Source organism: Tursiops truncatus, chromosome 1 (assembly GCF_011762595.2).
Source record: "Tursiops truncatus isolate mTurTru1 chromosome 1, mTurTru1.mat.Y, whole genome shotgun sequence".
In the NCBI taxonomy this organism is placed as follows: domain Eukaryota; kingdom Metazoa; phylum Chordata; class Mammalia; order Artiodactyla; family Delphinidae; genus Tursiops; species Tursiops truncatus.
The window spans coordinates 75628438-75650752 of NC_047034.1; the positions used below are offsets into that span (position 1 = coordinate 75628438).

The following is a 22315-nucleotide window of genomic DNA, read 5'->3' on the forward strand; positions in this document are numbered from 1 at the left end:
GCTGCTTCTTCCCACTAGCTAACTATTTTACATTTGGTAGTGCATATATGTCAATGCTACTCTCACTTCGCCCCAGCTTCCCCCTCCCACCCCGTGTCCTCAAGTCCATTATCAATGTCTACATCTTTATTCCTGCCCTGCAACTAGGTTCATCAGTACCTTTTTTTTTTATATTCCATATATATGCATTAGCATATGGTATTTGTTTTTCTCTTTCTGACTTACTTCACTCTGTATGACAGACTCTAGGTCCATCCACCTCACTACAAATAACTCAATTTCATTTCTTTTTATGGCTGAGTAATATTCCATTGTATATATGCACCACATCTTCTTTATCCATTCATCTGTTGATGGACATTTAGGTTAGTTCCATGTCCTGGCTATTGTAAATAGTGCTGCAATGAACATCGGGGTGCATGTCTCTTTTTGAATTATGGTTTTCTCTGGGTATATGCCCAGTAGTGGGATTGCTGGGTCATATGGTAGTTCTATTTTTAGTTTTTAAAGGAAGCTCCATACTGTTTTCCATAGCAGTTGTATCAATTTACATTCTCACAAACAGTGCAGGAGGATTCCCTTTTCACCACACCCTTTCCAGCATTTATTGTTTCTAGATTTTTTTATAATGGCCATCTGACCGGCGTGAGGTGATACCTCATTGCAGGTTTGAATTGCATTTCTCTAATAATTAGTGACGCTGAGCATCTTTTCATGTGCCTCTTGGCCATCTGTATGTCTTCCTTGGTGAAATGTCTATTTAGGACTTCCACCCATTTTTTAATTGGATTGTTTGTTTTTTTGATATTGAGCTCCATGAGCTGTTTGTATATTTTGGAGATTAATCCTTTGTCTGTTGTTTCATTTGCAAATATTTTCTCCCATTCTGAGGGTTGTCTTTTGTCTTGTTTATGGTTTCCTTTGCTGTGCAAAAGCTTTTAAGTTTCATGAGGTCCCATTCGTTTATTTTTTGTTTTTATTTCCATTACTCTAGGAGGTGGGTCAAAAAAGATCTTGCTGTGATTTATGTCAAAGAGTGTTTTTTCTATGTTTTCCTCTAAGTTTTATAGTGTCCAGTCTTACATTTAGGCCTTTAATCCATTTTGAGTTTATTTTTGTGTATGGTGTTAGGAAGTGTTCTAATTTCATTCTTTTACATGTAGCTGTCCCGTTTTCCCAGCACCACTTATTGAAGAGGCTATCTTTTCTCCATTGTATGTTCGTGCCTCCTTTGTCGTAAATTAGGTGACCATATGTGCATGGGTTTATCTCTGGACATTCTATCCTGTACCATTGATCTATATTTCTGTTTCTGTACCAGTACCATACTGTCTTGATTACTGTAGCTTTGTGGTCTAGTTTGAAGTTGGGGAGCCTGATTCCTCCAATTCTGTTTTTCTTTCTCAAGATTGCTTTGGCTATTCGGGGTCTTTTGTGTTTCCATACAAATTGTGAAATTTTTTGTTCTAATTCTATGAAGAATACTAAAGAATTCTGTGAAGCATGCCATGGTTTGATAGGGATTGCATTGGGTAGTATAGTCATTTTCACAATACTGACTCTTCCAATCCAAGAACACGGTATATTTCTCCATCCGTTTAGGTCATCTTTGATTTCTTTCATCAGTGTTTTATAGTTTTCTGAGAACAAGTCTTTCACTTCCTTAGGTGGGTTTATTCCTAGGTATTTTATTCTTTTTGTTGCGATGGTAAATGGGATTGTTTCCTTAATTTCTCTTTCAGATTTTTCATCATTAGTGTATAGGAATACAAGAGATTTCTGTGCATTAATTTCGTATCATGAAACCTTACCAAATTCATTGATTAGCTCTAGTAGTTTTCTGGTGGCATCTTTAGGATTTTCTATGTATAGTAGCATGTCATCTGCAACCAGTGACAGTTTTATTTCTTTTCCAATTTGTATTCCTTTTATTTCTTTTTCTTCTCTGATTGCCGTGGCTAGGACTTCCAAAACTCTGCTGAATAAGAGTGGCAAGAGTGGACATCCTTGTCTTTTTCCTGATCTTAGTGGAAATGCTTTCAGTTTTTCACCATTGAGTATGATGCTTGCTGTGGGTTTGTCATATATGGCCTTTATTATGTTGAGGTAGGTTCCCTCTATGCCCATTTTCTGGAGAGTTTTTATCATAAATGCGTGTTGAATTTTGTCACAAGCTTTTTCTGCCTCTATTGAGATGATCATATGGTTTCTATTCCTTAATTTGTTAGTGTGGTGTATCATATTGATTGATTTGCATATATTGAAGAATCCTTGCATCCCTGGGATAAATCCCACTTGATCATGGTGTATGATCCTTTTAATGTGTTGTTGGATTCTGTTTGTTAGTATTTTGTTGAGGATTTTTGCATCTATATTCATGAGTGATATCGGTCTTCCCTCCACAGCCTCCTCCAGGCCACATGGGTCCTGGGGTCATAAGAGGGAGGCTGAGGAGATCAGGAGAGGCAGGCAGAAGGGGCCCTTTGGGAGGAGCAGGAGAGGAGTAGATGGTGTTTGCCCCGCCCACTCGAGCCCAGGAAGGCTGCTGGGCTCCCAGGTGAGGTTCCTCCACCCTCTGAGACCAGGGGTGGGGGGTATACCTGGGCCCCTTCTGTTCCTGTTGAGCCTATGCCCTATCCCCCACAGCCCCCAGCGCCTTTTCCAGCCTTGTGGATCCCAAGCATAGGCCCCACCCACCACCCAAACCTCACCCTTGCTTAGGCCCTGCCCTCCACAGCCAAGCCTTCCCCCCACCTTTTTTTTTTTCCCCTCCTCCTCTTTTTTACTATTGTGGTACTGTTTTACCTTCTGGTTTTTGATTCATCTATATTTTTATTTTTATATTGTTTCTAACATATCTGTTAGTTTCCTAGTCTAATTTTATTTTTTACTTTGGTACTGTTCTCTTTTTTTTTTTTGCTGCCCCACATGGCTTGCAGGATCTTGGTTCATGAGCTGGGGGTGGGGCCGAAGCTCCTGTGGTGGGAGCTCTGTGTCCGAAACACTGGACTAACAGAGAACTTCAGATCCCAGGGACTATTCATCAGAGTGAGGTCTCATGGAGGTCCTCACCTCAGCACCAAGACCCAGCTCTACCCAACAGCTTACAAACTCCAATGTTGGAAGCCTCAGGCCAAACAACCAGGAAGAAAGGAACACAATCCCACTCATAAAAGAAAAAAAAAAGAAAGAAAGAAAAATGAGAGAGCAAAAAAAAATATATGTTACAGATGAAGGAGCAAGGTAAAAACCTACAAGACCAAATAAATGAAGAGGAAATAGGCAATCTACCTGAAAAAGAATTCAGAGTAATGATAGTAAAGATGACCCAGAATCTCGGAAATAAAATGGAGGCACAGATTGAGAAAATACAAGAAATGTTTAACAAACATCTAGAAGAACTAAAGAACAAACAAACTGAGATGAACAACACAATAACTGAAACAAAAAATACACTAGAAGGAATCAATAATAGAATAACTGAGGCAGAAGAATGAATAAGTGAGCTGAAAGACAAAATGGAGGAAATAACTGCTGAGGAGCAAAATAAAGAAAAAATAATGAAAAGAATTGAAGACAATCTCAGAGACTTCTGGGACAATACTAAACGCACCAACATTTGAATTATAGAGGTCCCAGAAGAAGAAGAGAAAAAGAAAGGGTCTGAAAAATATTTCAAGAGATTATAGGCAAAAACTTCCCTAACCTGGGAAAGGAAATAGTTACCCAAGTCCAGGAAGCACAGAGAATCCCATACAGGATAAACCCTAGGAAAAACACACCAAGACACACATTAATCAAACTAATAAAAATTAAATTCAAAAAAAATATTAAAAGCAGCAAGGATAGGGGCTTCCCTGGTGGCGCAGTGAGAGTCCACCTGCCAATGCAGGGGACATGGGTTCGTGTCCCAGTCCGGGAAGATCCCACATGCCGCGGAGCAGCTAGGCCCGTGAGCCATGGCCGCTGAGCCTGCGTGTCCGGAGCCTGTGCTCCGCAACGGGAGAGGCCACAACAGTGAGAGGCCCATGTACCCCTCTCCCCGCAAAAAAAAAAAGAAAAGAAATCACAGCTGACACTGCAGAAATACGAAGGATTATAAGACACTACTACAAACAACTATATGCCAATAAAATGGACAACCATGAAGAAATGGACAAATTCTCGGAAAGGTACAGTTTTCCAAGACTGAACCAGGAAAAATTAGAAAATATAAACAGGGCTTCCCTGGTGGTGCAGTAGTTAAGAGTCCGCCTGCTAATGCAGGGGACACAGGTTTGAGCCCTGGTCCAGGAAGATCCCACATGCCGCGGAGCGGCTAGGCCTGTGCACCACAACTACTGAGCCTGCGTGACACAACTACTGAGGCCCATGTGCCTGGAGCCTGTGCTCCGCAAAGGGGGAGGCCACTGCAATGGGGGGCCCACCCACCGCAGGGAGGAATGGCCCCCGCTCGCCACAACTGGGGAGGGCCTGCGCGCAACAACAAAGAGCCAATGCAGCCAAATAAATAAATAAAAGAAATTTTTTAAAAATAGAAAAGCATTAAAAATATACATATATCTTAAAATATATATATATATATATATATATAAACAGACCTATCACAAGTAACGAAATTGAAACTGTGATTAAAAATCTTCCAACAAACAAAATTCCAGGACCAGATGGCTTCACAGGCGAATTCTACCAAACATTTAGAGAAGAGCTAACACTGATCCTTCTCAAACTCTTCCAAAAAATTGCAGAGGGAGAAACACTCCCAAAGTCATTCTACAAAGCCACCATCACCCTGATACCAAAACCAGAAAAAGACGTCACAAAAAAAGAAAATTATAGACCAGTATAACTGATGAACACAGATGCAAAAATCCTGAACAAAATACTAGCAAACAGAATCCAAGAACACATTAAAAGGATCATATACCATGATCAAGTGAGATTTATCCCAGGGATGCAAGGATTCTTCAATATACACAAATCAATCAATGCGATACATCACATGCTATGGCAACTTTTTAAAAAAAATACATTTATTTATTTAATTTTGACTGCATTGGGTCTTCATTGCTGCACGCGGGCTTTCTCTAGTTTTGGCAAGCGGGGGCTACTCTTCATTGCGGTGCGTGGGCTTCCCATTGCGGTGGCTTCTCTTTGTTGCGGAGCATGGGCTGTAGGCACATAGGCTCAGTAGTTGTGGCACACGGGCTTAGTTGCTCCGTGGCACGTGGGATCTTCCCATCCCAGGGCTTGAACCCATGTCCCCTGCATTGGCAGGTGGATTCTTAACCACTGCGCACTATGGCAAGTTTAATGGAAGAAACTATTAGGTTCTTCATGTCCTGAGATTGTATCTTTTCACATAAAAGGATTCAGTAAATGTTTTTAAATAAATAATGTCAAAGTAGACACATGCTAAAGAGACAATCTATTTTCAAGCGTTTTGTAATAATTATTTTAATGATCAACAGTAATTATACTAATTCAAATTATTTTTACCTAGTCATTAGCAATGGGCCAGTATCTTTTGGGGACAAATTATTAGTCATCCTGAAAAAATAACCAAACTGCATTTCTTTAAAAATATTCCATTACTCACATTTTTATGAGTAATTAAATTGCTGCTCTAGATTAGTAGACAGGTTCTGAAGAGGTAGCAGGAATTTTAAATTTTATAAGTTCATGTCTATGACATGAAAAATGTATGGGATGATGTCATTAATATATATTAAACTGAACTTAAACTAATTTTACTATCTTTGGTTCCCTTTCCACAAAGTACATTTTAAAGAACAAGAATTGCTCACTATAAAAACATGGTAATAATATGTGAATATTATCAAAAGTGTAGAGAAATATTGTAGTTAAAAAGTATTTAGTTGGACTTCCCTGGTGGCACAGTGGTTTAGAATCTGCCTGCCAACGCAGAGCACACAGGTTTGATCCCTGGTCTGGGAAGATCCCACATGCCCAGAGCAACCAAGCCTGTGTGCCACAACTACTGAGGCCATGTGCCGCAACTACTGAAGCTCGTGCACCTACAGCCCATGCCCCGCAACAAGAGAAGCCACTGCAATGAGAAGCCCACACACCACAACGAAGAGTAGCCCCCACTAGCCACAACTAGAGAAAGCCCGTGCACTGCAGCGAAGACCCAATGCAGACAAAATAAATAAATAAAATTAAAATAAAAAGTGTTTAGTTGATTATTCTTTAATTTTTATTTTGCCCACAATTTTTCAAGCACTGTAAATGGAACAAAAACATAGGTTCTTAACCTTTGTCAGTCTCATTAAGCCTATGGACACCTTCTCAGAATAATGTTTTTAAATCCATAAAATAAAATACATAGAATTACAAAGGATGCTGATTATATTGAAATACAGTTATTAAAAATTTTAAATATAACTTTGTGCTATAGTAATAAACATGTTTCTTTTTTTTTTCAAGAATGCTTTCACCTTGATTTTTCTTGATATACTCAAGATATAGACATTTCATACAAACAGGGTTAAGTGACGTGTGTGTGTTTTACATAAACCGGAGGCACAACCATGGCTAAAATAACACTTGGCTCAGCAACTTACATCACTGAGAAGGATCCTAGGAAGTTCACCATAAACATGCTTCTTTAAAAATGCATTAAATAACAAGAGTTAATAACTATCTTAAATTTAAGAGTGACAAGTATAAATGATATTTGAAGATACCTGAAAAAACTGTAATGTGATACAAAAATATCTGAGTTTTCTTTGGGTGATAGAATTACAAGTATTGCTAATATTACTGTGTTTTATGAACTATGTTCAGAATTGAAGGAAATGCTTTCAGTTAGAGGTTGATGAAAATAAAGATGTTATTGTTTTCCCCATAAAAATCCACAGATTTTCTGAATTCTATCCATGGATCCTTTAGGAATCCATGGATCCCAGGTGAAGAACCTCTGAACTAGTAAGTAGAATAATGAAATATTTAACAAAAATCTTTATTGTATGTGTAATATAAGGAGAAATTTTTAGCCATAAGTAATTTCAAACTTACAGAAATAAAAAGCCTTTTTTAAAAAATAAAATAGTTTACACAAAAAATAAAATAAAATAAAAATGTTAAATCAAAAAAGAAATTAAAAAAAGTCTTACTCTGGAAACTGTATATAGGATGATTTGAAGAAAATAAAAAGAATACTAGCTTGAAGGTACTACAGCAAGTATATGTGTGGCGCTAAAACTCGACAAAATTTGTAACTGTGAATAAAGGAAAAAAATTACAAACAAGTCAAAAACAAAGAGCAAGTCTGGGAGACACCATAGAAGTTGACAAAACTTTTAACTGGATTAAAAAAAAGGTAAAGAAACAAGAGGACTTAAACATTCCAGAACTAGGAGTCCACTGGACAATGCCATTAAAAATATATACGACTCTTTGGGGCTATTCAGACCCCGAATAGCCAAAGCAGTCTCGAGGGAAAAAAAAGGAGCTGGAGGAATCAGACTCCCTGACTTCAGACTATACTACAAAGCTACAGTAACCAAGGCAATATGGTACTGGCACAAAAACAGAAATATAGATCAATGGAACAGGATAGAAAGCCCAGAGATAAACCCATGCACCTATGGTCAACTAATCTATGACAAAGGAGGCAAGGATATACAATGGAGAAAAGACAGTCTCTTCAATAAGTGGTGCTGGGGAAACTGGACAGCTACATGTAAAAGAATGAAATTAGGACACTCCCTAACACCATACACAAAAATAAACTCAAAATGGATTAAGATGTAAATGTAAGACCAGACACTATAAAACTCTTAGAGGAAAACATAGGAAGAACACTCTTTGACATAAATCACAGCAAGATCTTTTTTGATCCACCTCCTAGAATAATGGAAATAAAAACAAAAATAAACAAATGGGACCTAATGAAACTTAAAAGCTTTTGCAAAGCAAAGGAAACTACAAACAAGAGGAAAAGACAACCCTCAGAATGGGAGAAAATATTTGCAAACGAATAAACAAAGGATTAATCTCCAAAATATATAAACAGTTCGTGCAGCTCAATATTAAAAAAACAGACAACCCAGTCCAAAAATGGGCAGAAGAGTTAAATAGACATTTCTCCAAAGAAGACATACAGATGTCCAGTAAGCACATGAAAAACTGCTCAACATCAGTAATTATTAGAGAAATGCAAATCAGAACTAAATGAGGTATCACCTCACACCAGTTAGAATGGGCATCATCAGAAAATCTACAAACAACAAATGCTGGAGAGGGTGTGGAGAAAAGGGAACCCTCTTGCACTGTTGGTGGGAATGTAAATTGATACAGCCACTGTGGAGAACAGTATGGAGGTCCCTTAAAAAACTAAAAACAGAACTACCATGTGACCCAGCAATCCCACTACTGGGCATATGCCCAGAGAAAACCATAATTCAAAAAGACACATGCACCCCAATGTTCATTGCAGCACTATTTACAATAGCCAGGTCATGGAAGCAACATAAATGCCCATCAACAGACGAATGGATAAAGAAGATGTGGTACATATATACAATAGAATATTACTCAGCCATAAAAAGGAATGAAATTGGGTCATTTGTAGAGACTGTCATGCAGAGTGAAGTAAATCAGAAAGAGAAAAACAAATATCATATATTAACACATATATGTGGAACCTAGAAAAATGGTACAGATAACCGGTTTGCAGGGCAGAAATTGAGACACAGATGTAGAGAACAAATGTATGGACTCCAAGGGGGGAAAGCCGTGGGGCGTGGGGGTGGGGGTGTGATAAATTGGGAGATTGGGATTGACATGTATACACTGATGTGTATAAAATTGATGACTAATAGGGACCTGCTGTACAAAAAAAATAAATAAAATTAAAATTTTAAAAAACCTGCTGTATAAAAAAATAAATAAAATTAAATTAAAAAAAAAACCAAACATATGAGACTCCCTCTTGCGAGAACACCAGAATCACAACTAACGCTGAACAGTCATCCACAGGAAGACACTGGAACTCACCAAAAAAGATCCCCACATCCAAAGACAAAGGAGAAGCCACAATGAAACGGTAGGAGGGACGCAATCACAATAAAATCAAATCCCATAACCACTGGGTGGGTGACTCACTAACTGGAGAACAATTATACCACAGAAGCCCACCCACTGGAGTGAAGGTTCTGAGCCCCACGTCAGGCTTCCCAACCTGGGGGTCCGGCAATGGGAGGAGGAATTCCTAAAGAATCAGACTTTGAAGCCTAGTGGGATTTGACTGCAGGACTTGGACAAGACTGGGGGAAACAGAGACTCCACTCTTGGAGGGCACACACAAAGTAGTGTGTGCATCAGGACCCAGGGGGAAGGAGCAGTGACCCCATAGGAGACTGAACCATACCTACCTGCTAGTGTTGGGGGTTGTCCTGCAGAGGTAGAGGGTGGCTGTGGCTCACCATGGGGACAAGGACACTGGCAGCAGAAGTCCTGGGAAGTACTCTTTGGAGTCCTTCCTATTGGACTCTGCTCCCTCTCAGGGCATGAGAACTCCCCATTCTGATCTCCCAACTCTATTTAATTGAGGTTTCTGTTTAATTATTTACAAAACTTTAAGTGTAAGGGAAATATGAAGCAAAATAAATAGACCAGGGGATTTTCACTATTTTTGACCCTGAAAACAGGGTTCTGGTCTTCATTCCTCTCCTAATTGACTCTGGGAAAATCTTTTCATATCTGGGGTGGCTGTTTTCTAACTGGTAATGCAGACATACCAAAGTTTATGAGAAATTAATATATATCTACACTACTAACACAACTTATTTGCATGTATAACAATCTGCAAACTCAGAAGTTTGTATTACTAAACATTCTCCAACTACCTACCAGCTCTGAGTTTTATTTTGCTTCTAAATGAGACATTAATTACAGTAAAGCTAACACTGTCCCCACAGATATAGCACAGTGGAAACATCTAGGTAGGAGACTGCTAGGGCAGCTGGTTTCCTGAAGACACAGGAACTGTAAAGCGTGAATGCAGTATGTGGTAGATCCAATAACAAAATCAAAAGTTAGAAAACAATCAGAAATTAATTTGACTAATTAAATGGCCGTTGAGAACACCTTGGTCACTGTAAGACGGCTATGTATATCGGGAATTCTTCGCACATGCTGTTAACCTTCCCCCGCTGACGTGCGGCTTTTCTGGCTGAGAGGAGTCCTTCAGGCTCTTGGTGTTCCCAGCGCACCTTGCGCTGCTCTTGGCGGGAAAGGTGACCCCGACCAAAGGTCAAAAGCCTACTGAGTCGCCTCTGCCGGCTACCGTAGAAGGAAGGCGCAAGCGCATCGGGCAAAGCGCATGCCACGTCGTGCCTCTCTCCTGGTCGCTGCCGCCGGACCCTCAGACCTTACGTAATACATGTTTGTTTCGTTTTTGTTTTCTTTGTTTCCTTTCTTTCCCTTTTCTTTTATTCTTTTACTTTTTAATGTCTTTTCCTGTTACCTCCCACCTCCCACCTCCCACGGGAGAGGCCACAACGGTGAGAGGCCCGCGTACCACACACGCACAAAAGAGGTCTCTTAAAGAGCTTTCTTTTTTTTTTTTTGCAGTACGCGGGCATTTCACTGTTGTGGCCTCTCCGTTGCGGAGCACAGGCTCCGGACGTGCAGGCTTAGTGGTCATGGCTCACGGGCCTAGCCGCTCCACGGCATGTGGGATCTTCGCGGGCCGGGACCCGAACCCGTGTCCCTTGCATTGACAGGCGGACTCTCAACCACTGTGCCACCAGGGAAGCTCTAAAGAGCTTTATTAATAACCCTTTTATGTGAGGGTTGCTAGTCAAATGGTTTAAACTTAGCACTTTACTCAAAAGAGTTCTATAGAAAAATGAATATGTTTTCGAAGATTCTATTTTAAGTTAAAAAAAATCCTGTCATTTAGTCACATAAAATTCTTTCTGACTTTACATATAGTAAACCAAATTAGTGATAAAAATAAGATCTGAAGTTAAAGCTTGTATTTGTGTCACAAGGTTGAATGAAAGAAAATACTTTATCAGAGGATGGCCACTGCACAATTGCACAGAACCTCCATGGTATGATTTCTTGTATTTTTTTTATGATCTTGTATTTTAATATATTTTAATTTAGCTAATTTTATTGTTTCTTGAAGTCTCACCTATTTTTATGTTAGAAAGTTAGAGTCACCTCTTTGAGGGTTTAGTGATATCAGTAAACTCAATGTTTTAAGAATGAAAATATTTGCTAAACTAAGTTGAATTAATGGAGAATTCTATTGGATGCTTGATGCATTGTATTAAATTGCTGGTTCAAATTCAGTTCACATTAGGTATCAATGAATGCTATTAGGTTCCTTTGATGAAATTATCACTAATAGCAGTCCGCTTCTAGAAAATGAATTTTTATGCCCCACAAAGATAAAATTGTCTTCCCTTCACAGATCTTGCATTACAGTTACCTGTGTTAAACCCAGTCAGTGACTAAAGAGAAAAATCAGTGTTATCTATCCATGTGTTATGCAGTTACAGACAGTTAATGTGCAAGGGATTTCTAACACGATTCTTAAGCACTTTTTGCATGTTACCTTTAGGCTGCTACCCTGCAAACACCCTCACATTTTAGAAGCCACTCTGATTTGGGGGGGATTACTAACTGCTATGGTTAAGAATTCTTTGGGAAAGTACCATGCTTGTGCAAAAAATTAGATCTACTTTTAAGTTCAGGAAGACTGTATTTTTAGTAAATCTAAATAAAATGTTTTAATTTCCCTTGAATTTAGAGTACGTTTGTACTTCCCAGTAAGATATCAACTGAGCAGCAGTCTTTAGTGTTAGTGAAGAGGCTTCTAGCAGTTTCAATATCCTGCATCACGTATTTGAGAGGAATATTCCCAGAATGTGCTTATGGAACAAGATATCTATATGGTAATATAATGTTTATTTAAAGACTTTCTTTAAAGATGTTATTTTTATTTTGGCTTGCTCTAAAATGATAATTTTTGACTTAGAGATTTTGTTTTTATAATGACAGCTTTATTGAGATATGATTTGCATATCTAACAATTCACTCATTTAAAGTGCACAATTCATTGATTTTGGGTATATTCACCACAGTCAGTTATAGAACATTTCATCACCTTAAAGGGAAACCCCATACCCATTAAGTCACTCTCCACTTCCCCCACTTCCCAGTCCTAGGCAACCACTGATCTGCTTTCTGTCTTTATGGATTTGCCTATTCTAGCCATTTCAAATAAATGAAATCATACAATATGTGGTCCCTTGTGACTGGCTTCTTTCACTTGGCATAATGTTTTTAAGGTTCATCCATTTTGTAGCATGGATTAGTACTTCATTTTTTATGGCCAAATAATATTCCATTATATGAATATACCACATTTTATTTATCCACTCATCAGTTGATGAACATTGGGTTGTTTCCAGTTTTTGGCTATTATAAATAATGCCACATTCCTGTACAAGTTTTTGTGTGGACATCTAAGTGATTTTTTTTAAAGTATATTCAATACCTTTGAAAGCACTTAATCATAAAAATTTCCCTTAATCTCTCAAGTATAATATCACCTGACATTATTCTTATAATGATGAAGTAAATAGCAAAAACATCCTATTTATAGCCTCCTACAGTGGTAGTGTATGTTCTTGTGTTATTTTAAAGAAGTAAAATAGAGCCAGTTTATACTATAATAATAACTTATTGCCTAGCACATAATGTATACCTAACATTGTACACCAACTCTGTGGGCAATATGTTAAGCACCATGTTATGTATGATATCTTGTTAGTTCACATTACAGACCTATGAGTTAGATATTACTCCTATTTTTCTGATAAGGAACCTGAGACTGAGAGACCTCATCCTTTCCACTATATTACTTATTGCTTCCTTACAGGGCTCTATCTGATAGCCTGTTAACTTCTTGGCCTTTTACAAGTATTTTACTGGGATAAGAGTCCATAGCAAATATGCTAAGACTCTTGGATGACAATGGCATGAAAGTGTTATATCTAAGTTTCTATAGCTTTGAAAATGGAAAAATTTTTCTACCCATCAACATACATCCTAATCATTATGATGCAATTTTATAAAAAGGATAAAAAGATTATTTGTTTCCATGTAAACTTTCTTCCTTTAATTATATTAACATCAATCATCTGGAAGTTAATTACCATTAATAATAAACCTGTAATACACAGCTGAAGAAAATAATCTTCATTTAAATTTCTATTTGTTTGCTAATCTTAAGTAGCTCTATATTTATATCATTATTTTTGCATTTAGATATGTGTGTCAGAATTCTGAGAGAACAGAAGGATTGTCCAGGATCTACACAGTTATTGAAGTGGTAAGTGAAATACCTAATGAAAGAAAATTATTTTTTCTTAAATCACATTTTTTTGTGCCTTGGATACCTTTAAGTGTTTAACCCAGTTTTAGTGATTCCCTCTTTAACTCTGTATACCATTTTTGCAGGTCTTTGGATTTTTGCATTAAAATTTTACTTTATTTCATGCTCCATGTGAGCAGGCTTCACTTTCCTATTATTGTTCCTCACAAATAGCTGCCAGATACTTTCTATCTTCCTTTCCTTCCATCCACTATTGACATTTTATATTTCTGCCACATTGTTTTGTTTTATTATTTTAAGCTAGTTAATAAGAAGGAAGCTTTAATAATAAAACCGTGTATTATTTAGTAACGAGATAATATGGAGACATTAAAAGAACTGTTTTCTGGAAGTGCATTCAGTCTAAAAATGAATCCTTGATTATTTTTTAGGATGTCCGGATGCTATGATGCTTTAGAGAAAAAATATGTAAGTCGGTATCTCTTTATCCTTTTTTTCTACAGTTTATATTCTACAAATGTAACAGCCGTTACATGTAGTAAAAGATTAACTTAAACTAACTTGGGCATAGGCCAGTCCAAAGCTGAAAATTTGAATATTTTAAAGACTGATTTTCAACTCATTTAAAGCAAACAGAATTAGTACTTAACGAATTTTGCCAAGTTTTGGTTGTTAACACTCATTTGTATTAATAACACATATTAACTTACAAAAACTTAATGAATTAAAAAGTCTTTTAAAATAGTTTATTCATTAGTTTCACATGCCTTCTATTATCATGTTTATACTAATAATTTAATAAGTTATTTCTTCATGAGAGTTCAGAAATAAATTTACATGTAGTCTAGGTTAAATTGTGACAAGCCTTTTTGTATAGTTACTTAGCTTATGTTTGTATCAATATATACAAAGAAGTCCAACTCTAAAAAAAATTATGAAAAAGATAAAATTTTATCCATGGTCACCAACCTCCCTCATTAAGACATAATGTATTTAATATTCATTAAATATTGAGTGCCTCCTCTGTGCTAGGCACGTATTCTAGGTAGGAGCTGGGTAAGCTAACAGTGGTCAACAAGACGAAGAGGGTCCCTTCTATAATGGGAAAATAGTCAATAAAACAAGGAAATTAGATAACATCCAATAGTGTTAACTGCCATTAACATTTTAAGAAAAAGTATGTGGCAAATGGAGAGATGGGGTAACTTTAGATAGGGTAGTCTGAGGAGCTTCTCTGAGGGGGTGATATTTAAGCTGAGACTTGAATTAGAAGAAACCAGCTAGGCACTGATTTTGGGAGAATATTCCTGACAGAGCAGCAAATGCAAAGAGTTGGAGGGGAGTTTGGAGAGTTCAAGGAACAAACAGAAGGCCAGAATGATTAGAGTGTGGTGAGCAGTGCAAGAGAGCAGCAGGAGATGAACCTGTGGAGATGGACAGGGCCAGAGCATTCAGAGCTGTGTAGGTAAAGAGTTTGGATTTTGGGACTTCCCTGGAGGTCCAGTGGTTGTGGTTAAGACTTCGCTTTCCAATGCAGCGGGTGCGGGTTCAATCCCTGATCAGGGAGCTAAGATCCCACGTGCCTCAGGGCCAAAAAACCAAAACATAAAACAGAAGCAATATTGTAACAAATTCAATAAAGAGTTTAAAAATGGTCCACATCAAAAAAAGAAAAAAAAAGTCTTTAAAAAAAAAAGAGTTTGGATTTTATTTTAGGTGTAAATAAAAGCCATTTGAAGGTTTTGAGTAGAAATGTAACATCATTTGATTTATATTCTAAATTAAAAGAAAAATCACTCTGAACTGCTATTTAGAGAATGTACTGTAGAAGGAGAATAAGATTGGAATTAAGGAGAATGACACTTAATCCATTACTACAGTACTGATAAAAAATAATGGTGGCTTAGACCAGGATGGCAAAAGAGAAAAATGAGAAGATTCAGGATATATCTGGCAGAACTGAGTGGACTTGTTGACGATTGGTTCTGGAATATAAGAAAAAGATCCAAATCAAGGATGACTCAGATTTTGGCAGATTACTTGAGTGAATGATTTCCTGTGATTCTCTTTTCCTATAGTCTCCAAAGCCTCTTCCCTTTACTAAATGAGCAGGGCTCTGAACTCTCTTTTTCTCTTTTCAGAATCAGTTCTCATATTGGTAATATTTAATGTGTTATTTCACAATACATATTTTCCTTGTAACTGGCAGTAATGCCCGTTTGCTTAAGTTAGCGATATGAATTTCAACTTTCAGTAAGTCAACTAGAAATAGATATTTTGGGGAATAGAGAAAGATATCTGAGGTATTGCTTTACATGCATCATATGAAGTCTATTTAATGTAAGATTATTTTTATTAGGAATAAATGTTGAAAAAGGACAAAGAATTCTTATGGTCCATCATGCACAAATATTTCATAGAATAAAAATAAGATTTTTATAAACTACTATGTATAAAATAAATAAGCTGTAAGGATATATTGTACAGCACAGGGAATATAGCCAATATTTTATAATAACTATAAATGGAGTATAACCTTTAAAAATTGTGAGTCACTATGTTGTACTACACCTGAAACATATATTTAAACTATGATAATAAAAATTTAATTAAAAAAAAGTAAGATTTTTGTTCTTTGTTTTGTTTCAGCTAAGGTTGGTTGTTCTAGCTGTAAGTATTTTTAAATTGTATATTCTTTTTTAAAGACTGTCAAATTCAGCCTTGCTTAATTAAATAACATTAAAACCACCTATTGATCATGTCACTTGATACAAACTACTGATCTATTCAATGGAAAAGTAGCTAATATTTTGAGGGGGTCGTTTTGTATTTTGTTTTACTGAATTCATTTAATATTTTAGTCTAAACATCCAATTTAGTTCTCCTTGAATACTTAGCCTCTACAATTTACTAAATTGTAAATTATTTTTAAATAGGTATATAGTAATCCAGAAGACCCTCAGGTAAGTATGCTTAAGTTATTAAAAAAAAATAATGCCAAAAAACCCCCATAATGCTTCTAATATCTATAAGTAACATAAAAATATAATAATGTCCAGTGCTTTTAACTGTGCTTTTATCAATGCACTTTCACATATATTTTCAAAATTTGAACCTCATAAAGACTTTTTTGAGGTAAGACGGGGCTTGTATTGTTATATTTAAACAGATTAATACACTTACTACAAGAGAGATTACGTGACTGAGCCTAGGCCACAAAGACAAACCACTAGAAATAACCTAAATCTCCTGACTTCTGGTTCTTTGCAATATTTTTTAATTATATTCTTGTTTTAGAATTATAAAATGTTTGAGTTTGAGAAAAATAAGATACTCATCCTTAATCTTTGAATATTCACTCCAATCCAGTCACATCTACCTGTTCATCTGACAGTTAAAGGAAAGAAAGGGTTATAATAAATGAAAGGGAAAACCAGAAGACAAGAAACAAAGGGGAAAGATCTACTGAGTGCTTACTATTCCTAGGCTCTGTTCTTTGGGGTTTCATGTGCATTATCTCATTTATTCATTATAACCATTATGAGGTAATATATCATTACCATCTCCACTCTATAGATGAGGAAACCTAGACACAAGGTTTCTTGTGTAAGGTCATAGTGGCAGAACCAGAATTTGGACCTAAGAAGGCCAGTTCATGATCTGAGTGCTTACCCATTACACTATAGCTGTTACAATATCGTGTTTCCTTCACTCATGGAGAAGCAGATTTTTAAAAAAGAAAGAGAAAGCTAACCCCATCCCTAAGTGAGCAATGGAATATAAAGAAAGCAATAAAAGTATTAGAGCTTCAAGAGAGCTAGGAATGTCTTTTCTTTGATACTACAAATTAAGCCTACAATTAATGCTTAATATATGCCCATGGTGACGAAATCATATGGGCAAAGGCTATGAATTATTTGATTACTCAGAAACTAACTGTTCAGAAAATGTACAGAAAATGTACATCTGAAGATGTTTTATAGTTGCACATTTTTTCTTTCAGTAAAAGAGCAACATTGCTGATGCACTAATATTTATTGAATGCTTAGTGTGCCAGATACTTTATTAAGGGCTCTATATAAATTATCCCATTTGATAAATATTCATAGGCACCAATGAGATAGGTACTATTTTCAACCCCTTTTATTAGCTGGGGAAACTGAGACTTAGTGGGCTTAAATGACTTGCTTGTGGTTACCAAGGATTGAAGCCCTGTGCTTAGTCATTCTGTTAGAGGAAGAGATGTGCTGCCTCCCTCACCTGCCTGCTAAGGAGTTCCTTCCCTCTGGTATGTAAAACATACATTGCAATGACCGAGGGAATAACTATCTCTCCAACACTGAAGCCCCGAATCCCAGACCCTGGGAATTGACTATTAGGACTGGAAGGTTTCAATGGACGAATAGGGATTAACATGCAGAAGAAATTATTAAATAAATGGTGAGTCATACAAAAGCTATATATAGCTACTTGGCCACCAGTACTGTATATCAGATTCATAACTGCAGTATTTTCTATTTAAGACAATTTCAGAATGTTACCAGTTTAAATTCAAGTACACCAGTAATGGACCAATCATGGACTTCATAAGGTATTGTTCTATAGTTTTCTTTTTGTATTACAGATTACCACTTATTAATACTATATAGCTAAACTTCAGGAATAATTCTGAAACTTCTCAAACATCCCCAATTAACCATCAAGGATACAAAATATTCTTGGAGTGGCTGCAAGCCAGAATTCTGTGGCTAATTATATACTGTTTTGATTGTGAAACAGAGCCAAAGCGTAGGAAAGCCACTGTATGCTTAAGTTATTAGAAATACAGTAAAGGGCTTCCCTGGTGGCGCAGTGCTTAAGAATCCGCCTGACAATGCAGGGGACACAGGTTCGATCCCTGGTCCAGGAAGATCCCACGTGCCACGGAGCAACTAAGCCCGTGCGCCACACTACTGAGCCTGCTTTCTAGAGCCTGTGGGCAACAACTACTGAGCCCGTGTGCCACAACTACTGAAGCCTGCATGCCTAGAGCCCGTGTTCCACAAGAGAACCCACCGCAATGAGAAGCCCACACACCGCAACGAAGAGTAGCCCCCTGCTCGCTGCAACCAGAGAAAAGCCCATGCACAGCAATGAAGACCCAGTGCAGCCAAAAATAAAATAAATAAAATAAAATAAATTTTTAAAAATTAAAATAAAAGAAATACAATAAAGCCCATCATTCGTTTTCTTTAAACATCTTGTATAAAATGCATATTAATTTAATATATGTAAATTAGTTTATAATAATAATATTAACAGTGATATTAATTTTTATAATAGTGGCATTAAAACACATTATATCACAATTTTTAACTTAACAACTTAATGCTTTAATGGGAATAAGAATCTCAAGTAGTAAAATGTGAAGTTATGTTATTAGAAGCTATGGGTGCTATAAAAGAAATTAATGTGTGATTCTCTTCCAGTAAAAACCAAAGCAGTGAATCTAGTATGTCATCTGCTGACACCAAGAAAGCAAGTATTCTTCTCATTCGCAAGATTTATGTTCTAATGCAAAATCTGGGACCTTTACCTAATGATGTTTGTTTGACCATGAAACTTTTTTACTACGATGAAGGTACTATTTCCAGTTCATCCTGTTTCAGTTGATATCTGTATATTTTCTTGTCATCGAAACAGTTTCCATCCCAAATGTTTGTAAGCACCTAAATTGTTATATATTTTTTGAAATTATAAAATTTATATTTAATATCAGTATTTGAAAAAATATACACAACTTCTCCAGTGGTCTGAACATGTCCATGTGAAGTTCAACCTCATTCATAACTAAGGAAGTGAAGCAATGAGATACCATTTTTCAGTTATCAGATCAGTAAAACTTGTAAAATCATTGTTGGCAAGGGTGTGGGAGTAAGCAGGTACTTTTGTATACTCTTGAGGGAATGTATATAGGTGCCATGTAACATTTTAAGAGGACAGTTTGGCAGTATCAAAATTTGGCACATTCTCTTTAATCCAGAAATTCTGTAGCTAGAAGAGTATCTTGCGAATATACTTAGACAACCTTGCAAGGTTATAGGTTTATGAGGATTTTCATAATGTATTGGTTAAACCAGGAACAAACTGGAAACAACCTTGAGTTGTTTATTGGAGGACTGAGTAAATAAATTATGGTGCATCTATATAGTAGTGCTGTGCAAGCTATTTAAAAGAATGTGCTGATAAATTGTTATCCAAAAAATATTAAAAACAGATTAAAAGGTGATGTTAAAGGGCTTCCCTGGTGGCGCAGTGGTTAAGAATCCGCCTGCCAATGCAGGGGACACGGGTTTGAGCCCTGGCCCACATGCCGCGGAGCAACTAAGCCCATGCGCTACAACTACTGAAGCCCACGTGCCGTGCTCCACAATAAGAGAAGCCACTGCAATGAGAAGCCCACGCACTGCAACGAAGACCCAACGCAGCCAAAAATAAAAATAAATTAAATAAATTTTTTAAAAAAAAGGTGATGTTAAAAACAGCTAGGTACAGAAGAGTATGACCTCATTTGTGTTTTTTAAAGAGATATACATGTATTTATTATATAATTTAAATATTATATATTATATTTATTATATAAATATATAAAATATATACTTTACATGCATCGTATCTTCTAGAAGAACATAAAGCATCAACAATAATAACTAACATTTATTGAATACTTAACTCTGTGCCAGTTCTGTTCTGAGCATTTTACAGACTTTAATACCACAGTGACCCTATGAGGTAGGTACTAGTATTTACCCCACTTGACGGATGAGGAAACCAAATCAAGGATGACAGGTAGTTTCCTCAAGGTCACATAGTCAGTCAAGTGTAGGGAAAAAAGTTTACCTTTAAGGAATAAAATAGGAACTTGGAGATAGTAGGAGAGTGATTTTTACTTTTTATTTTATGTTCTTCTATACTGTTTGAAATTTCTTTAATCTGCATATATTTTATAATAATAAAAATTAATGTATTTTCTTCAGTTTCATGAACAGCACAGTTTATACTTACTTTTCTGCAGTTACACCCCCAGGTTACCAGCCTCCTGGTTTTAAGGATGGTAATTGTGAAGGAGTGATATTTGAAGGGGAGCCTATGTACTTAAATGTGGGAGAAATCCCAACACCTTTTCACACCTTCAAAGTAAAAGTGACCACTGACAAAGAACGAATAGAAAATATTGATTCATCTGTATTAACACCAAAACAATTAAGAACACCACTTCAAAAAATTCTTATGGACAAAGATGATTTCAAAGATGAACAGGAGCATTACATAAGTGTAAGTATATTCAAAGAGTTATGAAGAACAAGAGTAATGAATGTTTGATTCAATTCTGAGGACTTTAATAGCTATAAATATTTATTACAATTATAAACTCAAGTTTGGAAGGGACCTTAAAGAAGGTTAAGGTTTGTGGTTTTAAAACTTTTTACCTGGATGCAAACAACATTATTCTCAGAAATTTAAAAGCACAACTACTGTGAATGAAGTAGGGAATGGTCCTGGAGGCCGAGCCACTCACCACCTCACCTACCCTCATGGTGGACTCTGAGGAAACCCCTTGGTCTGGAGTGTAATTTGAAAACCACGGAATTCCCTAGTGCTGCAGTGTTTAGGACTCAGCGCTTTCACTGCCAGGGCCTGGGTTCAGTCCCTGGTTGGGGAGCTAAGATCCTGCGGCGCGGCCAAAAAAGAAAGAAAAGAAGTCCACTGAACTACTCTAATCCCCCAACGAATGCTGGAATCTTTTCTACCATACAACACCCCTACTAAGTGCTCATGCTTGAATTTCTTCAGGGCCTGGAAATTCAGTGTCCTGAAGCAGCCTGGAAGTTCCTGGAAGGCAGGAAAAGTGTCTTATCTTTTTAATCCTCCTGTCCCTAACACTTAGATTTACGGAATGCATTCTCAGTATTGGTTGAATGAATGGATGAATTGAAGTATAAAAAAAGCTTTTTTTGTTATAGCCTCACTCCCAGAAAATCTTTCATCATTAATATAATTGTTCTTTAATCTCATCTTTGTTGTCTTCTCTTGTCTCATTTTATTCTAAATTATGACCACAGTTCTTATGTATAGAGATTGACTATTCTGATTTAGGTTCTGTGGCCACATCCTTACAAGTAGAAAATTCAGTTTTTAACCATTTCAGTCAAAGAATAAGGAATTTTCTTCCTAAAACCTAAATCCCAGTCTTGCCTTATAAACAAATATGGCTGGGATTTATGAAGCGTTCTTTAAAATATTTAAAGCTCTTTGACAAATATCACAAAAGGAATAATAATTATAGACATTAAACCTTTGCTATTTCTACCATACCATAACTGTGCTTATCCTTCCCCAACTCCCTGAAGAGGGTTGGGTCATATTCAGAGTTTATGCTAATATCTATACAGAAATTCCAGAGCTACAGAAGCAGTAGCTTGTTGTGTGACCATGTCTAATTCAGTGTTCTCAAACAATAGTAAGATCTAAGTGTTCTTAGAACCATCATACATTTTTGAGAAAGTTGTATATTTTTATCATCTGCCTTAAAGCAACCCTGCAAAGTAAAAAAAAAAAAATAGGATTTTATACTTTGGATAAATAAGTTGCCTTATTATAGTAATTATAGGGCCACTTTATTTCTAGCAAGTGTAAGGTCATTGTAGTGTTATGTTATATTTAACCTTCACATAAAACAAATTTGTTCATAAATATTCTACCCAGTTGTTTTAGTTTCTTTTTGAAATATGTCCATTTTTTCCTTCATGTAATTATGTAGAATGATTTTGACATTGAAACTAAAATGGAAGAGCAGAAAAAAAACCCTGGATCTTCTGAACTTGGAGGTAAGGAGTTAATGAAAATGTAAATTAATTCACTTCCAATTCAATTTTATACCATTTTAACTATTTT

The 22315-nt window shown here is 36.5% G+C and overlaps 1 protein-coding gene across 1 annotated transcript in view; it reads left to right on the forward strand.

The window, feature by feature from the left end:
* The window catches only part of HORMAD1 (HORMA domain containing 1), a 28786-nt gene that overhangs the window by 333 nt on the left and 6138 nt on the right, over positions 1–22315 (forward strand). The window contains exons 2-11 of the mRNA XM_033859979.2: positions 11025–11087; positions 11792–11936; positions 13315–13378; positions 13813–13849; positions 16031–16051; positions 16318–16344; positions 17905–17972; positions 18850–19001; positions 20436–20695; positions 22182–22248. Coding sequence (XP_033715870.1) covers positions 11055–11087; positions 11792–11936; positions 13315–13378; positions 13813–13849; positions 16031–16051; positions 16318–16344; positions 17905–17972; positions 18850–19001; positions 20436–20695; positions 22182–22248 — 874 coding nt within the window. The 5' untranslated portion in view covers positions 11025–11054. The remainder of the gene's footprint in view (positions 1–11024; positions 11088–11791; positions 11937–13314; positions 13379–13812; positions 13850–16030; positions 16052–16317; positions 16345–17904; positions 17973–18849; positions 19002–20435; positions 20696–22181; positions 22249–22315) is intronic.